The 23,069-nt window shown below is 31.1% G+C and overlaps 1 protein-coding gene across 13 annotated transcripts in view; it reads left to right on the forward strand.

Annotated features, from left to right (window-relative positions):
- The window catches only part of LOC139495540 (unconventional myosin-Va-like), a 92,662-nt gene that overhangs the window by 42,806 nt on the left and 26,787 nt on the right, over window positions 1-23,069 (forward strand). For 4 of the 13 annotated variants that reach the window (XM_071283797.1, XM_071283798.1, XM_071283799.1 and 1 more), the window contains 5 exons: window positions 50-130; window positions 702-863; window positions 1,526-1,702; window positions 6,166-6,289; window positions 8,707-8,896. In XM_071283797.1, coding sequence (XP_071139898.1) covers window positions 50-130; window positions 702-863; window positions 1,526-1,702; window positions 6,166-6,289; window positions 8,707-8,896 — 734 coding nt within the window. Of the gene's footprint in view, window positions 1-49; window positions 131-701; window positions 864-1,525; window positions 1,703-6,165; window positions 6,290-7,295; window positions 7,338-8,706; window positions 8,897-9,392; window positions 9,890-12,421; window positions 12,812-19,126; window positions 20,440-21,534; window positions 21,642-22,701; window positions 23,017-23,069 lie in introns of those variants that run through there. The other 9 variants (XM_071283807.1, XM_071283809.1, XM_071283800.1 and 6 more) reach the window with 6 other exon arrangements.

Raw genomic sequence — 23,069 nt, forward strand, 5'->3', positions numbered from 1 at the left:
ATTTCCCATAATGCAACATAAAAATGGAATTGTTTTCATGTATCTTTAGGATCAAGGATATGGCACAGAGAAGTCAAAGAAGAAGAAGAAAGCACCAGCTCCACCACTACCTGTTAATGGAGAAACTAAGGTTGGTGATGTAGTAGGAATAAAGGGAGACATGGGGTAATGTTGTAATAGACAGCTACCCAACTACAAAAATAACAAAAAGAAGTCTTATGGGCAACAAGTAACCTTCAACAATACACAGGTGGCTATACATATAGTGCTCTCAACCCATGCAAGTTTTGTTTAAAAATACAACAGAAACTGTAAAAGATTTGCTTATTTTTATCAATTTTCTATAAAGATAATGTATGAAATTATTCGATACAATTAATTGAATTAGTCAAATATTGACCAGTCATCTTTTTTTAAACTGTTACAAGTCATTTTCCAAAATACAGAAGTCCAAGCTTTTAGTCCTATTAATATGTTTCAGCATCTTATCTGTTTGGACTAGAACATAGGAATAGTAGGGTTTTCTAATAAGTCTGCAACCCGACAAAAAATAACAAAAAAAAAATCTGGAGGGCAACAAACAGTTTAAAAAAAGGACAGGTGTTTAAACAATATATCAGCTGTAAATTGTCCAGAAAAATATGATTAAACGTAAACCTTCATGTAACTTTCATATTTTCTGAACTTTGATTTTCTTGCAGGATATTGATGTTGGCTTGCTACTAAAGTTACAAAACCGTGTCAAAGATCTAGAAAAAGAAAAGGCTGAAATGCAAAAAGAAATTGATACAAGTGAAGAACAAGAACAAAAACCAACCTCTAGTAGTGATGTCATCACTGATTCAGCATTTAATGCACTCAAAGTAAGTGAAATATATTTTACAGGATGTAGATAAGGGAGATAATCGGCATGATTTTACATGCTTGTTATTTTACTGATTGTCATAATTGGTATTTTTTTTTGGGGGGGGGGGGGGGGGGGGGTAAAATTTGTTTTTATTTTCTGTTCCCTTATAAATGAAAAGGTAGAAAATGGCCCTCAAATGGTAAATTTTTTTTTAATTTTCTTTCCCTTATAAACGGATAAATGTAAAACTACAAAAGGAAATTTATATGAAATTGGTATGGCAAAATTATGCAACTTAACGTTTTCACTCTTTAATGCTGAAGACTAATATACAGCACAAACCTCTCATCAACAGCTTTTGTCAAGAATTGTTTTTGGTGATTATTTGCTCACAAAATGTATTTTGAAATGCTTTGGCTTTCTTTTAACATGACCAAAATGTTCATGAAATATTTTTTCTTGGCTTTTAGTAACGGTTTCTTACATGTTTTATTTCTATTAATTTTAAGGGCTAAAATAAATCCAAGAACTTTTTATTTTTTTTCAAAAATTGTATTTTTTTTTACTACTTCAAGGCCATTGTGGGTCTCAAATAATAGAAAAGTTTTATTTAATGAGTTTCTCCCATTTGAAAGTAAACATTTTGTTTAAAACATATTACTATGCAAATTTAAACAGAAACAATTGGTGAATGCTGACGATGTCCAACTCGTCATTAAACTTCAAAAACGTGTCAAGGATCTAGAGTTAACAAAATCTCGTCTGAGGAGCGAGTTAGACGACCGAGACGATGATGATGACGAACTGACAAAATTCCAAATAACAACACCGGAATTTGCTTATAATAATCTGAAGGTATACAATGGGTGGTGTGTGTGTATAACTGTGTGGATAGTGGACTTTTATTCTTCTAACTTTCTAGATGTAGTATAGCATAGTGTGTGTAGCCCTTTCAACTAATACTAAGCAATGTGTTTTTCCATAGGATTGGTGACACATGCATATAGAACTACTCTTTATTTTTTCCTTCTTTTATATTTGCATAGGGCAGATCCAAAGATCATATACTTTAACCTTGTTATCTTGTAAAGTTTTATAATTAGGTATAGCACCACAAAAAATCTTATCTAGTAATCACAAATTTGTATTTTGATTTATTGTAACTGGACTAAAATTGGTAAATATTTAATTGCCTATTTATTTTTTACTCACTGAAACAAAAAGTAAAAGATTAGCTTATGTTGCTTTTTTTGTGTCTCTAATACATCTTAATCTAATACAAATATTGTTTTTACTCTTTGAATTTCTATATGTTCACTTTCAAGTCTGTTTGTCATTGTAAGAAAAGTTTTAAGACAGGAAAAGGGTATTTCGTATACCTCACACAACAAAATTGTAGTGGTACAGTTTTTTTGATAAAATTGAGCCCAGTAAATTTGGCTATATTAAGAAAAATCCTGCTTTATTAATTTAAAAAATTTCCAAATTTGAGTTTCAATTATGACGATCGTAGCCCTTTTACATTTTTCGGGATAATAAAACATAGCGATAATTTCTGATTTAAAAATACAAGAATTCTTAATATATTTACAGTTATGTATATAAGGCTCCTCAAAAATTCTTACAACTAAAAGGGAATGCATTTATAGGAATAATTCTATAAAAATTAAAAATGCTTTTCTTGTGGCATTTAGTTTTAACAAAAATGACTAATGTATGGGGAACTTGCTTGCTATTGCTTTTAGCTAGATAAACAAATGGTGGTAGTTTATATTATGGAAAGAGGTGTAGATTTTTCGAATACTTAGAGGGGAACTTTACAATTTCTTATACTGAGCACAATATTGTAGACTTTATACATGTAGATATTAACCAAATAGATCTGTGTATATTTTAATCTTTTTACTTATAGTCTAATTTTGATATATACTGTAATATATCAAAGTATTATATTATATTATAAAGCATATTTTAGTGCACCTTTTGCACCATGTATTGTTAAAATATACAATGCTTATTTTCACATTGAAAACATTTCTAGAGTTACCTTCATTATATAAATATATATACAATATTAGGTCAATGTCATAAAAATATGAACTTTTTTGTATGAGGCTGAGAAACTTGGGAAGAGCTCGGTTATGTGATGAATACAAAAAAAGTTTATATTTTTATGACATTGCCTAATATTGTTTTTGTACTGCAACTTAAGTTAATTCATTGATAGCTTTTTAAATCATAACACAAATTAGTTTAAACATATTTATTTATAGTGGATTGGGAAACAAGTTTTGCAACTTATATTAATCCCTTTCCACTTTGCGGGTGCGAGTGCTGCCTTGTAGCGGCATTAGCCTACTCTTTTTCGAAATCTACAAGGGTGTCTTTAATGTGCAAGAGATATGGCTCTCTCTTAACACGGGTCAGCCATTTAACACAAATGTCAAACTTATTTTCATCCCTTAATGAACCCCTTATTGTAGAGAAAGTGTTCCATGAAGAAATTGACATTTCACAAAATATAGCTGTGTTTCTATATTTAGGAAATAAACACAACTCGTTGCAGTATAAAAGGAGATATGGTATGATTGTTAATGAGACAACTATCTACTATAAAAGACCAACACATTATAGTTCAATGTGAATTACTTCCCCTTGACCAGTTTTTAATTACATTTTTGTTTAGATCTCTATATATATATATTTACCTTAGTTGTCTTGGTTAATTGATTAAAACAAAACTTATTTTAAAAAATGAATTATAGTTTTGACCCCAATTTCGTGGTCCACTGAACCTAGAAAATGATAGTGCGAAGTTCAGGTTAAAGTTTTTGGTCAAGGTAGTTTTTGGGGAAGACGGCTTCAAGCCGTCAATCCCCTATGGGGTTGACCAGAGTGACACTCCCTCACATCATTCATTTTGTTTTTATACATGTTATAATGTGGAAAACCCCCCAACAAACCTTACTTAGATTGAAGAGAAGGAGACCCAGAAATAAATAGTTTGACTTTAAACACTTTTTTACACATTTCCCTTCTGTTTCTCACGAAACTATCGTATCTTGAACTCTCCTTTACACTATTTACGTTTATTTTACAATCCGGAAAAATTAGTATGACGAGATATTCTAAATATATCCAACCTACATTGTATTTTATAGTGACGTCATTCTTGGAAGAAGCAGGGATATCCTTCACAAGTTCACTGGTTATTTAAATCAATCTTAGAGATCGTGCACTAATAACAAATTGGTATTTGTTAAATCTAAACATAATATTGTTTACTGTAGATGATTTAAACATCAACATGCAATACTTTAATTTGTAGGTCAATAACTTTCTAAATAAACAAAGATCGTGGGGTTACATGAGACAGGGGAAAGAAACGATTTTATTACTTTTTTCGGGTCTCACTAATTAGAGACAAAAAGCGTCAAGAAGCGACAAGAAGCGTCAAAAAGACTATTTAGCGACAAGAAAAAAAAATTCTTATTGTCGCTTTTTGTCGCTAAAATTCTTCTTGTCGCTAATTAGTGAGACCACTTTTTTCTGTAAAAATTCTGAGAATCTTCCTCCAATTCAGGAGCACCTCAATTGATGAGTTATCCACTAAAATAAAAGTTAATGTTTTTAAACACTTCAAATGTGACATTTCATTGGATAAGTAGTCTTCTATTAAAACTAAATGTTTGTGTACCTACATAATCATTGTAATGGTAAAAAAAAAAAATAATAAAAATTTGCATTTTGTAGTTTTAACATATTTATTATTTACAAATATTTCAAAATTAAGATTTGGAAACAAGCTTCACACAGTTTACATCACTCTTAATGTTTTTTTTTTTATAAGTACCTGTTTCCCTGTGATGAGAGTTGTAACTCGGAATTTTAACAATGGAAATTTAAAACTGAATAGATTTTTCAGTCCACACTTTCTAAAGAAAAAACTTAAAGATCCAAGAGTACTGTCACAAAAAATGGAAAATGGCCCTAGCCTGCAGTTCAGTGATACACAATCAAGATTTCAAAAAATATTGTAGTTGTTGTGAAATGACAGAATTCAGTTGAGTTTTAGATAATTAGCTATCAACGTTAATCAAATGTTTAGATTTAGAAGATGCAAATCTCTTTCATTGGTCCAAATTGAATCCTAAACTAAGGAAATGAAATTACATAAACAACAATTGATTTCAATATTGTCAACCTTTCTACATGTTCTAGCTGTTCTCTTTTTCATTCTTCATATGAAAACTATCAAAAGATACCCCCCCCCCCTTTTCCAAAAACATAATTAAATAGAAACAAGGGCCGTCTTTCCCCTCAGAGCTATTCAGCTCTTTGATTGATGAAGTTAAAGTTACATCAACTTGAAACTTAGTACACATGTTCCCTATGATATGATCTTTCTAATTTTAATTCCAAATTAAAGTTTTGACCCCAATTTCACGGTCCACTGAACATAGAAAAGGATAGTGCGAGTGGGCATCTGTGTACTATGGACACATTCTTGTTTTCTATGTCTTTATGTATTAGTTATTTTCATATAGATGATAATTTTATCAGTCATACATCCAAGGTCATTTATATATATCTAAGGCCAAATGCATAAAATGTCTGTCAGTATCAGAATTGAAACAAAAACAAGATCTTAATGGAAAAGTTAATTTATCCAAGGTCATTAAGATTGATGATAAACTATTATGTATATATTAGAGACAGGATTTATCTCTTTATCTATTTTCATGTCGTAGTTTTTTTATATAGATAATAATTCTACCTTGAACTTTAGAAAACAAGTTTATGTATAGTAAGTTTTACTGTTTTTAATCATGCAAATAATATTTAATCTAGTATACATTTTCATGTATAAACACAAGTTGTATTTTGAATAATTTGACCATTGCATACAATTAGAAATGAAAACAATTTAGATTTGTTGTCTTGAAAATACCTTTTTGTAAGGTAGAGATAAAACATGTGATCCTACTGTTCAGTTAGAATTATCTCCCTTTGCCCATGTTTTAAATTTATAATTTTTGATGACTTAAATATTTTACTTTCGATGTATTAATTCAAAAGACAGAAAAAACAGAATTAATTTTTAGCAAGTTTATATCAGTCCTACATAAGACTTCTTTTAAAAAAGCCTAACTTATGATATGCATACATATATATGAAGGATTCCATGTTAGATGTTCATAATGTAGGACCTCTTGTTAAATATACATAATTCAGGACCTCCTGTAAGACAGACATCACATTTGCTATTTTCATTTTTGAAGAAACCATTGCTAAGAGATATTTATATATATTTTCAGATGCAAGAACTTGAGAATGAGAATGACAAGTTAAAGAGAGAAGTTGGTAAATTGATGAAGGCTATAACTGACAGTACTGATTTTACCCAACAAGAAATGTCCCCCTCTGGCAAAGAACTAATGGGTAGGTTTCTTTCTTAGACTATCATAGAAATATTTCTTTTCAAAATTTAATAAGTTGGTGCAAACTATCAGCCTTCGATATAATTGATTAGGCTATTGTTTATGAAGGTGTCTGTAAGTTTGGTTGACCAAATTTTATGTTGGTATTCATTTTAGATTTTATTAGAAGTGCAATTTCAATCCAGAGACATTGCCATAGACTTCAAAGTTCTTGTATAACAAAATTATTGTTCATGATTTTCTTATCTGTATTAGGTGAAGTAATGCCTAATACGTCTTCATGGATTTATCATAATACACAAACAGTCAAATTATGAATTTAAAGAGAAATGTGTCTATAAAAATTCAGAGATGTTGTATGATTGCAAATAAAACAAATATCCACAAAAGTTCAAAGAAGTGGATTTTAGCAATTACAGGCAACTGTAAAAAACCTTCAACAATGAGAAAAAGCCATACTGTATATTCGAGTTCAAAAGGCTTTGACATACAAAATATGAAAAACTTTGGTTGAGAAAAAAACCTTCAACAATGAGATAAAGCCATACTGTATATTCGAGTTCAAAAGGCTTTGACATACAAAATATGAAAAACTTTAATTGAGAAAAAAACCTTCAACAATGAGATAAAGCCATACTGTATATTCAGCTTCAAAAGGCCCTGACATACAAAATTTGAAAAACTTCAATTGAGAAAACTAGTCGCCTATTTTATAACAAAACAATTTACAAAAAACAAATATGAACCAAAGACAACCACTGAACTACAGTCTCCTGACTAGGGACAGGCACATGAGGAATGTGACGAGTTAAACATGTTTGAAGGCAGATAAGTTGCACATCCAATGTTTTATTTGGAGAACAGATATTTTATTGACAAACAGAATTTTCTATTTTTGTTTTCCTGTATGGTTTGTTTACCATCATCTATTGGTTAATTTAACTAATTCTCCCTGACTGGTTTGGTCACCATGGTAACAATTAACTAATTCTCCCTAACTTGGATAGACCTTGGTAAAGACAGCAGTCGGTCAGTCCGAATACTCCTGGGTAAGATGAGAGTTATCTGCCCTTTGCATTTTGACCAAAATGTTATTCCAGATAAAATACCTAACACAGACTGGATTCTTTCTTGCATCGTTCAATTGAATTATGATAATGAAATGTATTAATCTTGATAATTTATATATTTAAATATTTATTGATGTTCAGATTTTGAATTTATCAAAAAGTCAAAATTGTAAAAAAAAAAATATACAAAAATATCTGAATTAAAAAATTAGTATTTCATTTTTTTTAGCGTATCACATTAATGTTGGAAGAAACATAAAATAATTTATCTTAATTTAAAATGTGCGACAGAAAAGACAAGACTCCAGTCTGTCAATGCATTGCAAATATAAGTTATTTCCCTTTGCAATTTGAATCAAAATAGATTTATAAGATTTGCTTAATGAATTTAAAAGCTTTAAAGACTTTATACAAAGAGTGTTTTTCCAGCTGTTTATTTGGTTGAGATTGTTGAATGATTTTTTAAATCTTGAAAATGAAGAGTTTGCTATAGAGTTTTATTGAATAATAAATATTCTTGATGAAATGTTGCACTCCCTTCCCCAATTCTTCCATTTTACCTGCATTTACCTAAAACAAATTATTTCACAGACATCATATCAGCATTTACCTTTACATATAAACCAAGAAAGCACATTTACACATATAAAGTTATAATGATTCAGATATATACATTAGAGTTTTCTTGAAAAGCCAGCTTGGCTGAAACAATAGAAAAAGGAAATACCACAGCTATCCCCATTTGAAGCTAAAATCTTTTTAACAAAAAAATGGTATGACCAAAAAAACTTTTTTCTTTTTTCTTTAGAAATTTTTGTGAAATGAGTCACAGGGTTGGGTTTTGCATCAATAAATGAGACATGCATGTGTTGGCTGATGTTTCTTTGAATGTAAAAAAGCTTTTGTTGACTTAAGAATCAGAGCTCTGTGTATTTTACTAACTGCAGATAATGAAGGCTGGTTCCTTGATATATAACAGAACATGCCAAATTCCTAAATTTGAGTTTTGAATAGAATTTTTTGAACTTGCAATCAAATAAATTGAGATGTAAAAAAAACACAAAAAAATAATGCAATTATAAAACTAAGAAGTCCTTGATCATTGATAGTAAACCAGTTTTTCCTCAATTGAAATGTCTCTGCTTTCTTAAATCTGAAGAAAAAAAAATGTAAGGATTTACCAGAGAAGTGTTTAGAAAATATAAAGTATATGACTTGTGTTAAAATTAATTCCTTCACTATAATTATATCTTAAATATATATAAAAAAAAGAAGAAAAATTAACAATTGTAATTGCATTTTGCTAGAAAAAGATAATTGTTCCAATAATATTTCCAAATAATTACAGACCAGTTTGAGGCTATGAATGATGAGTTAGAGAGACGACGGGAGGAGTGTCTTCAGCTCCGAGCCATGATGGCTGAAAAGAGTATAACAACCCATGCTATAGCTAAGGAGTCCTACGGTGGGAATGATAATATTGTGAACGAGGATAATGAACTGGCTATGGCTTACAGAACACAGAAAGAACTTAACAGGTATGGGGATAGGAGAAAGCTATACTTAATAAATACGATAAAGAGCAGTGTTTCTCTATTTCTTCAGTCAAGTCTGTTCCAGAGGTTTTATTTTCGAAACCTTTTGTTCTAAATTACAAATTTTGATAGATTATTTCTAAGCAAGAATCCCTGAAATTGCATTGATCAGTAATAACATTTTACCATGAAACTTACATTACTCTAAATAATTACAAACATAAGGTGAAGGCCAAATTCTAAACGAATTACAAATGTAAGGTGAAGTTCAAATTCTAAAGTTATTACAAACATAAGGTAAAGGTTGAATTATAAATCTCAATGGAATATATAATTCATTTGTTTTTGAAAATGACCTGGATTTTATTGAAAAAAAACTGCATCATTTTTCACTTGACAGTGAAGTTGATATTAAATCCATTTTGTCAATATATTTAGCCTGCTCATGGGTGATAAAATGAACAAAATGTGAATTAAATTTCACATATCTATGTAATTGGATTCAACGGTTTAGTGTTGACATAGATCATGTGATTCAGGAAATTGAAAAATTTATATTTGGAAACAAAATTTGTGAGAAATGGGTGTAACCGCAGAACTTGTGTATACATCATCAACATCAAAGTCACAAAATGGAATCACTGTTTTAAAGATATACTGATAAGCAAACATGATAAGGATGGCAATAAGAATATTCTACAAATCTTATACCAGGAATGTTTTATCAAAATCTGTGTTCCAATCAGGAAGCATAATGGAAATGTTTAGAATTCAAGTTCTGCGATATCAATTACATTGACCAGTCTAAGGGTCATATTGTAAAGAAGGTCTCACCCAGCAGTTACCATCAGCAACAATAATTCATCACCATTTTCTGGATTACCCTGTTGTGTCACATCAAGGAAATATCTTACAAAGAGGATTGAACGAAAAAAAGAGAGACGTGGAAGATGTTGTCTACTACTTATTACTCTGTTCAAGATGATGAAAGAAAAGGTAAGCATAATACCAGTTCTATTTTAATCTTTTCATGCCCAAGCTACGATAGTAGAGGAGCATTATGTATTCTGGTCCAAGAGTTTGTTCGTCCATCCGTCCGTCCATTCACCCATCTGTCCCCTTTCAGGTTAAAGTTTTTTGGTCAAGTAAGTTTTTGATGAAGTTGAAGTCCAATCAACTTGAAACTTAGTATACATATTACCTATGATATGATCTTCCTAATTGTAATGTCAAATTAAGAGCTTTTACCCCAATTCACAGTCAACTAAACATAGAAAATGATAGTGCAAGTGGAGCATCTGTGTACTATGAAAACATTCTTGTTATCCTACTGTTTCAATAATGTGAATGTGTTGCCCAGCAACACTTTTCACAAAATATCTTATGATTTAAATTGATAGTAAAAAGTTATTCTAAAATGTGCATATTTACCTATGTAATATTTTTTGTGAAAAGAACTGCAGTTTCTTTCATTGACATTAGCACAATATTTTTGAGGAGTTAGGATAAATGGTATTTTAGCATGTTTTATATAGTGAAACTGGGTTTCTTGATTTTGCCAAATTTACAAGCAGGCCTACAGCATGTACAGTCAATTTTTGAACTGTTGAATACTTAATCATGCATTTCCTTTTTAGCTCACCTGGCCTAAAAGGCCATGTGAGCTTTTCTCATCACTTGGCGTCCGTCGTCGTCGTCGTCGTCGTCGTCTGTCGTCGTTAACAGTTTTTCAAACATCTTCTCCTCTGAAAGTACTGAATGGATTTGAATGAAACTTAAAATGATTGTTCCTTAGATTATCCTGCACAAAGTGTGTGCTTTGATTTTTGATCCGTCAAAAAAACATGGCCGCCGTTACTTAAAATAGAACATAGGGGTCAAATGCAGTTTTTGGCTTATATCTCAAAAACGGAAGCATTTAGAGCAAATCTGACATGGGTAAAAATGTTCATTAGGTCAAGATCTATCAGCCCTGAAATTTTCAGACGAATCAAACAAACCATTGTTGGGTTGCTGCCACTTAATTGGTAGTTTTAAGGAAATTTTGCAGTTTTTGGTCATTATCTTGAATATCATTATAGATGAAGATAAACTGTAAACAGCAAAAATGATCAGCAAAGTAAGATCTACAAATAGGTTAATATGACCAAAATTGTCAATTGACCCCTTAATGGGTAAATGTCCTTTAATGACAATTTTTCACAATTTGTTCATCATATTTGCTAACTTTAAAAAATCTTCTCCTCTGAAACTACTGAATGGATTTGGATGAAACTTAGCATGATAGTTCCTTAGATTATCCTGCACAAAGTGTGTGCTTCGATTTTTGATCCGTCAAAAAACATGGCCGCCCTTACTTTAAATAGAACATAGGGGTCAAATGCAGTTTTTGGCTTATATCTCAAAAACGAAAGCATTTAGAGCAAATCTGACTTGGGGTAAAAATGTTCATTAGGTCAAGATCTATCAGCCCTGAAATTTTCAGATGAATCAAACAACCCATTGTTGGGTTGCTGCCACTTAATTGGTAATTTTAAGGAAATTTTGCAGTTTTTGGTCATTATCTTGAATATTATTATAGATAAAGATAAACTGTAAACAGCAAAAATGATCAGCAAAGTAAGATCTACAAATAAGTGAATATGACCAAAATTGTCAATTGACTCCTTAAGGGGTTATTGTCCTTTAATGACAATTTTTCACAATTTGTTCATCATATTTGCTAACTTTAAAAAATCTTCTCCTCTAAAACTACTCAACCAAATTCAACCAAACTTCATTTGAATGATCAGTAGGGTGTATAAAATAAAGTTTGTGTTTTATTTTCTATTTCGTCAAAAAACATGGCCGAAGGCATTGTTTACCAGGTGAGCGATTCAGGCTCTTGAGAGCCTCTTGTCTTTTCTACCAATCATATTTTGTATATAAAGTTGATACTTGTACCTGGTATTGTTAGTTTTGACTCAATCCTTACTATATTGCGGGATTTCCATTAAACAAAGGTAAAAATAATTGAGGAAAATAATTAAGTATTCTTTCCTATCTTCCTTTAGGAGAAAATCTTACACATTCCTATTTTTGTTTTTGTACAGCCTTATTTTCCCTTTGAGGCATATTTGGTAGTGTAAAGATGTTATTATTAAGAGTAAGGACTTTTTTCACTTGCTGTAGAAGAATGTAAAGATATGGATTTTAAAATTGTATCAATAAATTCCAATATCAATTCCCAAAATATTTAATAATTGAACAAATTCTTGAAGACTGAGATAAAATTCAAATCAATTTTGTTAAAATTAATTGACCTGAGCCACTTTATGAAGTTTATCATGTATACAGTGACCTTATCTGCCGTAATATCTTTGATGTAACAACTATGGTCAAAATTGACGGGAAGTTGAAATCATTAAAATTAAACAACAACATTTGACACAGGTGAAATTAGATTAGTTCGGGAGGATGTTTGGCGATATATTTCATGTCATTTAACTCCTCAGTCTATTTTGTTGTCACACCTGAGCAATCTTCTTTAAATTGAAAATATGAGAATTAAATACCCGGAATGTGAGCACATGTATATTTGGGTACATTTGTATAATGGAGGAAAACTTTGATAATAATCACAACAAATCATGATTTTTAAAGCATTTTGAAGTGAAGGTGTGGCTAAGCCTTATCCTGGAGTTTGATTATGTGAAAGTGATTTTTTTCAAGTTGAGTTTTATGGATAAATAATAAGCTTTAATATTTAAAAACTGATTTAAATGGTGCTATGATTAAAGGGAATTAATTATTTAGTTGACGTGGATGATTTTGGAATTTTATTGCACATTTCCGTGAAAACAGCATTCTATTAATATGTGGGCATTGTTGTCACTGTGGATAATTGTCATGCATGGATAGAATTGTAGTAACCGCATAGTAAGTGTACATTTATTTATAGAATATATATGTCTATTTCTGTGCATATGTATTTCAGAGAAGGTTTAAAAAAAAAAGGAAGGTTATAATTGATTAATTTTTTATATGAAAAGAACAAAACTAGACGTTTGGTTCAAATGAAATTATTTATGGCATACACAAGACATATTTTAAAAAAAACTTCCTTACTGGTTGTTAACCTGTTTACAAAACTAGAATTGTTCTGATTCAGTATTTGAAGAAGCTAAAAATAAATGGATGAAACTTGACAAACATTTCACAAACAAATCTATGTGATAAGTCATTTCTCAAAAATTATACATAAAAAATCAGAAACCTCATTAGTGGTTGTATTATTTTTTTTAATTCTTTTTATTATTTGTATGAAGTTGGAGGATGAGGGGGGATAGGACCTTTATCAGGACTCCGGGATCGGGTGTTGTTAAGCTCGGAATTTCTGGATTTACCCCTTTGGGATCTTGGAATTCTTTTTTTCAAATTTAGGGATCCGGTATTTAACATTATTTAAATTCGGGACCTTAGAATTTCCTGTTTTTAAGCCAGGGATTTCGGGATCAGGACCCCTCCTACCCCCCCTCGATGATGAGGGTAGATATTTATATAATTCTGTTTCTTTTATGGACACTGGACAACATAGAACTTGACAGTTGATGTTGGTGGTATATCTAGAGACTCAATCTATGAATGAAGACTCTGTGTTGCCAACTAAGGTGTATTTTGGGTATGTTGATGTTGGCTTGCTGTCTGATTAACATATACCCAGATCTCATTGTTCCCTATAGATAATAGTTGAAGTCAGTTTGTCAATCATTGTCTTTCCATATACAATAAAATTTCTGAAAATTTATAGAATGTGTTTAATATTTTTAAATGACTCATGGGAATGTTCACTTTATGTTCTTAACAGTTATATTAAGCCAATGTTTTTATTGGTTTTAAATTGGATAATTGCGTGTCTCAAACTATGTCATACTATGAACTCTGTAATTCACTGGACCAGTGTATAGTAATTTATTAGATATTTAAATTCCTCTAAATGAAATCATATAATTGAGTATAATTTCACATTTAATTGTAAGGCTGTTTTCAAGGTCACATATGTTTTCTTTAAAAGATTTAAAATTAAGACTGTTATTTCTAGGTCACCTTTTTTTCTCTCTTTCTGGATAACTAATAAAAGACATGGATTTTTGGTTTTTTGGCATATCATCATGACATACATGTAGTTGTGAAATATTTTTGGTTAACATTTTTAATTACATGATTTTTTTTACATTTTTGTATGTAAATTGATCATGTTAAGATGTTAAGTGATTTGTTTTTTCTGTTCAGTTCTGACATTTACACTCATAATACTCTATAAATAAAATCTGATTTTTAGCTCACCTGACCTGAAAGGTCAAGTGAGCTTTTCTCATCACTTGGCGTCCGTCGTCCGTCGTCCTGCGTCCGTCGTCCGTCGTCCGTCGTCCATCGTCTGTAAACTTTTACAAAAATCTTCTCCACTGAAACTACTGGGCCAAATTCTACCAAACTTGGCCACAATCATCCTTGGGGTATCAAACCAACCAAGATGGCCGCCATGGCTAAAAATAGAACATAGGGGTAAAATGCAGTTTTTGGCTTATAACTCAAAAACTAAAGCATTTAGAGCAAATCTGACAGGGGTAAAATTGTTAATCAGGTCAAGATCTATCTGCCCTGAAATTTTCAGATGAATCGGACAACCTGTTGTTGGGGTGCTGCCTGTGAAATGGTTATTTTAAGGAAATTTTGCAGTTTTTGGTTATTATCTTGAATACTATTATAGATAGAGATAAACTGTAAACAGCAATAATGTTCAGCAAAGTAAGACCTACAAATAAGTCAATATGACCAAAATTGTCAGTCGACCCCTTAAGGAGTTATTGCCCTTTATAGTCAATTTTTAACAACTTTTCGTCATTTTTTGTAACTTTTCTAAAAATCTTCTTCTCTAAAACTACTATGCCAAATTTAACAAAACTTGGCCAGAATTATCATTGTGGTTTATAGTTTAAAAAATGTGTCCGATGACCCAGCCTACCAAACAAAATGGCCGACATGGCTAAAATTAGAACATAGTGGTAAAATGCAGTTTTTGCTTTATATCTTTGAAACTAAGACATTTAGGGCAAATCTTTCAAGATTTCAATGTCCATCAGAATAAGATATATCCCCTCACAAATTTTCAGTTGAATTGGACAACCTGTTGTTGTGTTGCTGTCCTAAAATTGGTGATTTTAAGGAAATTTTGCAGTTTTTGGTTATTATCTTGAATACTATTATAGATATAGATAAACTGTAAACAGCAATAATGTTCAGCAAAGTAAGATCTACAAATAAGTCGGCATGATCAAAATTGTAAGAGGACCCCTTAAGGAGTTATTGCCCTTTATAGTAAATATTGAACAACTTTTCGTCATTTTTGTAACTTGTATAAAAATCTTTTCTAAAACAAATTGGCCAAATTTCACCAAACTTGGCCACAATCATAATACTAGGGTATCTTTTAAAAAAAAAAGTGTCTAATGACCACGCCTACCAACGAAGATGGCCGACATCAGTAAACACATTAACAGGTGAGCGACACAGGCTCTTGAGAGCCTCTAGTTTACTTAATAAAAAGACTTCTGGTATAACAATGGTTCAGCCAAAACCTTTTTTTTTAATCTAACTTCTAAGTCAATATTTAACTGTGAAATTCTCAGGGTGAAATGGTGGGTAAAATAGTTTCAGTTGTCTGGGTAATTCCTTTGTTGGTTTGAATGCAGACCGTTAATACCCTCTCAGTCAATAAGGCTATCTGATAGAATATATCTTGTGTGATGTGGTTGTCTTTGTAAGATGGGCTTTGTTGCATCAATACAGAAAAATACATTGGCCTTTTTTGTCACAATGCAGACTGCAGATTTATCAGTCGGGTGAACAATTCATGTGATTCTTTAAAGATGCATTAGGCCAAAAATATACAGTTATGTTTTACTGTGTTTCTGGTGAATTAGTCTTTGTTGTATCAAGAAAGAAAATACATTGGCCTATATTTGTCACAATGCATAGATGTCATTACAAGACTGCAATTTTACATGTGATTTATCAGTTTGTCAAATCGTTCATGTGATTCTTTAAAAATGCATTAGGCCAATATAAAATGTAGTGTGTTTTCTGTCTCTCTTGCTTCAGACATACAGTGACCTGAAGTTGATAGCTTCTGCATCATTTGGTCTCTGCTGGAAAGTTATCTCATTGGCAACCATACCAAGTCTTCTTATTCATAAAATTGTAGTTAAGTCATAGTCTAAATATTTAGAAAAAAAAATTGTTTGACCTGCTCTCTACAAATTTTTCTCTCAGGAGGCAAATAACAAATATGGTAAATATTTTGTTTAATGGCCTTATATTTTGTTTATAAAAATTGATATTGAAACTAAAACTTAACAACAAATATATTCAATTAACAAATAGTTCTAGAGCAAGGTAACTATGTTATTATAAATTTGAATGAAAATGTAGATTTATTAATATAGATGAGCTTTAAATCTTATGGCTTAAATTGTCAAAATTTAAGGCATGTCACATATAAAGGTATAAATTCAGTTAAACAAATTGCGCAGATAAATATTATGTAATAAATTGTAAAGTAGTCTCTGGTATATAAAAGACATAATTACCATTTTGCTACATACTTAAGCTTACATAAGAGAAATTATTTTATGAATAGAGGGGTAGAGTGGTCTAAGGTTGTGAGTTCGAACCCCTCTCGTAAGGGTGCACTTGATTCCAAATTTCCAATCTTAATTGACTAGGAGTGTCAGTTTTCCTATTGAAGGTCAGTGGTTTTCTCAGGGCACTCCGGCTTCCTCCAGCAATAAAAACTGACCACAACAAAAATAGCCTAAATGCGGTGCTTAAAAGTGGCATTAAAACACCATAAATGATATTATATCAATAGCACAGTGTGATAGTAAATCCAATGAAATTCATCTAAGAGAATGACGGTGTTGGCAAGTACCACACTCCCAGTATACTTATAATTTTATATGTGGTCTCGATTTTGCTCGTTGTTGAAAGCTGTACATTGAACTAGCTATAGTTGTTTACTAAGAATAAATGTCATTTGGTCTTTGGTAGAAAGCTGTCTCATTGGTAATCATACAACATCTGCTTATTTTTATATCAAGAACCATTTCAACATTTTGTTACATTAGAGTTTTATCGGAACCATGATGTTTGTTAGTTTGTGTGCAAACATGTGCTTAATAAAAATTTAGAATTAAGAATTTAATAATTTAAACATTTTAATCATCGAGAATCATGTAACCAATTTATACTTATATAGTTAAATTAAAGACAAAGAATAGTTTAAACTTTTTAATCAAAAGGAAAGAAAAATATATGATCATATAAACCAGTTATACTTATAAAGTTAAATTGAGGTCAAAATAGCATGTCAGTTTTTAAGACATCAATGACAATTTAATACCACTCAATAAGGCTATTTTCACCTGTCAATTTTATGTTTTTTTCACTTAAGTGATATTATCACCCAATATAACGTTCTAAAGAATCAGACAATAGAAATTAGTTATTCCTAGGATTAGCTATAGTAGATAATCCCTTAACAAATTAATTGGATTAACAAACATTCCATGGTGGTATTGTATTATTTAGGTTAAGGTGTTTATGCATAAACTGACTTTGTCAAAGTCATATGGAAGTTTCTTTTTTTAGGAAAGGCTTTGAATGTTTTCATATGTTTTCAACATTGTTCAAGAAGTAATGATAAGGATGTAAAAGTTAACGCAGCTCTGATATTTTATTTTTTGTGACTGCTTAAATTTTTTTAAACATTGAATACAAACAAGGCTGTGAGGATTTATTTGGGTGTCGAACCAGTGACAGATAGTTGATGACTTTGAACTTTGATTGAAAACACAATCATGTTATTGAAAATAAGTCAATAATTCTAAACTTTAGTTTATTGTGACATGGGTTGACGTATTTTAACAGAAAAAAATAGTAAATAAACAAAACAAGAGTGGTACCAGAACATTGTGACTAAAACTAGATGTTAGCAATTCTATAGATTTTTTGTTTTTTTTGACCATGAAGTGCCGAAGATATTCTGCTAGGATATGATTAAAATATAAAATATTTACTACTTCTGGATATCAACCTATATAAGCACTGTATAGATTGATGAGTTCTTAGCATTTACAGTCATTGTTCTAAGGAATTCAAGCAATTGTATCATGTGTATCTGCACCTGCAAATAGGGCTTTTTATGCTCCCAATATAGATAGTAGATCGGGATATTTATTTTCTGTTCATGAATGCAGTGTGAATAAACATCCAGTTGATGTGGACTTTATCTGCGTTGTTAATGTTCCTTATTTGGTCATTATATACTCAATGAAGATATTTATCATCTGTTTATGAATGCATGTGAATAAACGTTAATTTGATGTGGATTTTATCTAGATTGTTAATGTTCCTAAAATGGTCATTACATAGTTATCTTCTCTTTATGAATGCGATGTGATTAAACGTTAATTTGATTTGGACTGTATCTGGATTGTTAATGTTCCTAAAATGGTCATTACATAGTTATCTTCTCTTTATGAATGCAGCTGTTCATTTCGGGGAACCATTTGTTTTAAAGTTGCAATAATGTTGACTTTTATACAACCTCAAGAATTTTTCTTATGTCCTATTTTTATGGACATTATGTTCAAAGAAATGTTTCAAAAAATGGTTATTAATGGAATAAAACACATAAAGAAAACAGCAATTGTAATGTCTGTTTCATAGCTGCAAGACAAAACAATTTTGTAGTACCATTGATTTTGAACTTTGATTATGATAGTACTGTTTTATATGGACATAAAAAGAAACGTGGGAAAAAATAGTTGAAAAAGGAATGTTACACACAAAGAAAGAAGCAGTTGTAATTTCTGGTTCATAGCTGGAAGACAATCTCTATTCACAGTTAGTGTGAAAAGTTTAGTTACAAATGACCCATGTTGTGTGTGAACATAGTATTAAATGTGAAAATCTTTGTAACGAATGACCCAGCGTGATCAAAAACTACCTGAACAAGATGAAGACAGTCTTAATCAGTTATCTTATCTTTGAACAATATCATATTTCCTGTATTCGGGACATCGGGTGTATTATTTTGGGTGACATTTAAATGTTACTATGAAAACTGACTTTGCAACAATATAGCTTTACGATTTATATCACAAATATTTGAAAACCAGATAGGGTGTGTTTGTTTGTGTTGCATGTTAAATACTTCGGAAGGTTAAGCAGAAAGGATTATCATTTGATATAGTAGTGAAACCTGGATAACAATGGAATAGTTTTCTCACAAAAATTTGACATATTTTGTTGTCTTCCGATTTCTTAGAGGTTAAATTGACAACTTAAGATAGATGGAGTGCATACCTATTGTTAAAAAAACAACTCTTAAATTTTGAGAAGTTTGGATTTTTTTAGGACTGATGATGTGAATGGATACTATAGAAATGGAATTGTTTAAAAACTTTCTACAAAAATTTCACATATTTTGTTGTCTTCTGAGTTAAATATATAAAAGTGTAGTATTAAAGACTGATTGAAGTGCATATGTACCTATTGTTTGAAAACAACTTAATTGCAAAACGGAAGAATGTTGGATTATTTATACATAAGATGTTAAAACACACTAGAACAGTGTCTTGTGTATAGGCATATTTTATTGACCGCCATGTGCATCACACTTCAACAGTTATGAGAAACTAACAATTCTATTTTTCTGACGGAAAAACAACAAAATTTGCAAGTTAGAACACTGTTTTGCTTTATTTGTTTTAACAGTATCAAAACTGGATAGTTTAGTGTTTGCCTAAAAAGACAACATCTTTTAAATGAATGGCTCAATTGGTATTTTTATGTAAACAATGTTACGAAATAGGTTATCGTAATTTATTGACTTGATGGAGTATAAACTTATATTAAGAGAGAAACAGTAAAATGAATATTAATTGACACGTACTTGTGACTAGATTAATTCAGCTCACGGCCAGTGGACATCTCTGGCCAGTTTTTGACTGACCATTGTACTGGTCACATGTGGAGAAACCTACGTAATATTAGATTATCATGGATATGTTGACGGGATTAAGGTCATCTTTAAAATTTTTAGTCAGTCAATGACTTGGTTTCACAAGATGTTGTTGAAAAAAATCTTGATTAATTGTTTCGGAAAATATTACATTTTTATCGTGTGCTGCGGAATGAACTATATTACGTAAATAGATTAATTTTATGGAAATATTACATATGTTTTAATGTTATTCTACATTTTTACATAACAATTAATGTCATTTGAATTGATTAATTGGAATTTTTGGAATTTACCTGTTAAATGAGGATTTAGAATGAAAACAATAAATGTGCACAGTGGGTTTCATGAATGTTGTGGTTCTTTAACATCTTTATGCTACTGAACAAAGGGACATAATTTAATCTTGAGGCTGCTGAACTAAGGGAGATAATTATGTCCAGCTGTACCTGTTGTTTTCTTCATAAACTCTTTCCACCAGGTAAGTCAGGGGAGATAAATCTTTAGTAAGAGCCAACTCAGATGATTCTGATGAGGTATATGAAAGGAGACTTAGTTGAGCACAATAATTTTGATTATGATAATTACAATTAACTTGACTTATTTATATTGCTTCGGTAAGTCATACTTTAATCAAATTTCAAAACGGAACTACCCAGAATCATAGGTGTTTTAAAATATTATTGTCCCTTGGATGAAGATAATTTGTCTTAAGTGTATTTCGTGAATTGGAAGATGGTAAAATCTACAGAATATGCTTATGGAGGTAGACATACATGTAAATGTTAAAGGGGGGGGGGGAGGGGTCAAAAGGAAGTGATGTGGGGGCCCTTTTTCAAGTGTGGATGTGTTTAGTTGTGGTATTTATATTTCCAACATTTTTAGATGAAGTATTCTTTTTTTTAACAAAAAATCTGTTTAACAGTTCAAAGGTCACTGAGTCAACACATGTGATGAATTTAAAACTTGAGTAGGAATTAGAAAAAATATTTAAATCTTCTTTATTTTGCTAAATTGTAGTGTATATATGTTTAAATAAGACAAATTCTAAGTCTGACTAATTGGGGATACCAAATTATTTTAGTATTTGGGAAAATGTTTATATACATTATTATAATATATCTTTATCTTAGGATTTATAGATCAATGTTTTAAAATATCAAACTATTTAAAATCAAATTTCTCTAAAGATTTTGACATAATACTTGAAAATGTGAAATCATCTTGGATTTAGAAAGAGATTATGCATAATAAAAACTAAATCCTGGATTTATAGATCAACATTTTTAAATATCAATTTAACTATTTAAAATCAATATTTCCTAAATGACACTCAAAGTTGATCATTTCTTAACAAAATTGTTGAAAAGAAGATTTAAATACTTATCACAAAGAACAAAGATTTTACATAACTGTTACAAATAATTAACCTAGTAATTTTGAAATCTACCTTGAGGGGGATATTTCTCTCACCTGAGAAATTATAAGTGTTAATTACAACTATTTGATGTTGAATAGAAATGTACATGTTAAGGTGAAATGGACATTATTACAACTCAGGCCACAGGTAGAGTTAATTTGATATTTTGTCACTTAGAAGGATCCTAGGGTTGAAAGAGGTGATAAGATCAGATTGACAGATATAAAAACCAGTTTGATGTCTCTATAGGAATTTTGTATACAGTACATAGGTGATAGTTCAATTTAAGTTTTTTGTTGTGGGTGAAGTTATAGGCTCTCCTGGGACTATTACATATATTTTGGTCCCTAAGGTCTCTCCTGGGACTATTTCATATATATTGGTCCCTGAGGTCTCGCTTATGCAGAGGCAGTATTAAGGGGAGGCAAAGTGCCATTCCCCTCCTCTTTTTGTGTTGGAAAAAAATTGTTGATTATAAAGGGAATCACTGGAGCATGACTGGAGTTGCCCCCATTTTAGGTAGTGGGCTCCCCTTATCAATATTTCTGGACCCACCACTGTTATGTTTTTCGTTGTCCCTTTGGTATCTAAATTCTGTCATTTTTCTTTTTACTATCTTTGACATTAGTACAATAAATGTTTCTGTAACAGTAAATGTGAATGGTCTTTTTGCTACTCTCTGCATGTAAAAGACTCTTTACAACAACTCTTTGACCAATCCGTAGATACCCCAAGGGTGACTGGGGTATAGAAATATGGTCACTTGGTCTTCTCCCGACCGGCAGTAAAACGCTTGCCGAAGTGGGGCGTCCGTTTGGCTGTGCGGGATGTATCAAGTTCGCAGTCACGTCCGGTCAGAAGGGGGACGTTTAATCCGATGCCTCGTGTAAAGAGAGTGCCACGCTCTTTGCACGTTAAGAACCCTTGCAACAACTCTTTGAGGGGTCTGTAGGTGGCCTGTTGCAAGGCAAAATTTCTGTCCCTATCCAATATACCCTTATTTTCCAGTGGCAGTCCAAATTTCCCCGACCATCATCCCAGATGGCCTCTTTTGTATCAACCTACCTATTGTGTTTATTGTAAACTTGTTCTCGTCCTGAATATGCATGAAATATTTGCCACTGGACGTTAAGCAACCAACAATCAATCAACCAATCCGTAGAAGGCCTGTAGCATAGCAAAATTCCACCTCTTCCCTCTGTTTTTCATTGACAACTTTGAATTTCTGCCAGTCATCCCTTATGTGAAAAATTGTAAGGACAAGACTGAAGCGCTATTCTTTAATAGTTTATTTACAAAACAAAACTACTGAATGCGCCCTACACATTGTTGTGTTGTATTTACAAATTTCTTCTACAACAGCAAGTTAAAAAGTCGGTCAAAGTTTAAGACTGTACACCTACATGACAAGATATATGTGAAATAAAAGGACTTCCTTGATGTATAGAAAGTGCATTTAACATGTTAAAGACTTTAAAAGTAGAGATAAAATTATTCAGTAGTCATAAATCATTGTTAATGTTTTCAAGGCGTCACATTGCGATTACCGACTATTATAGTATTAAATAACGAAAATGGAAATAGGAGTATTTTTCACATGGAATAATTAAACCGGGACAATGAATTCGACGGCACAGGGTAGATATGTTACATAATAATTTTCAAATTGTTTTGAAAGTACATCTGAAAGA

The sequence above is a fragment of the Mytilus edulis genome, chromosome 11, assembly GCF_963676685.1.
Source record: "Mytilus edulis chromosome 11, xbMytEdul2.2, whole genome shotgun sequence".
Taxonomy (NCBI): Eukaryota; Metazoa; Mollusca; class Bivalvia; order Mytilida; family Mytilidae; genus Mytilus; species Mytilus edulis.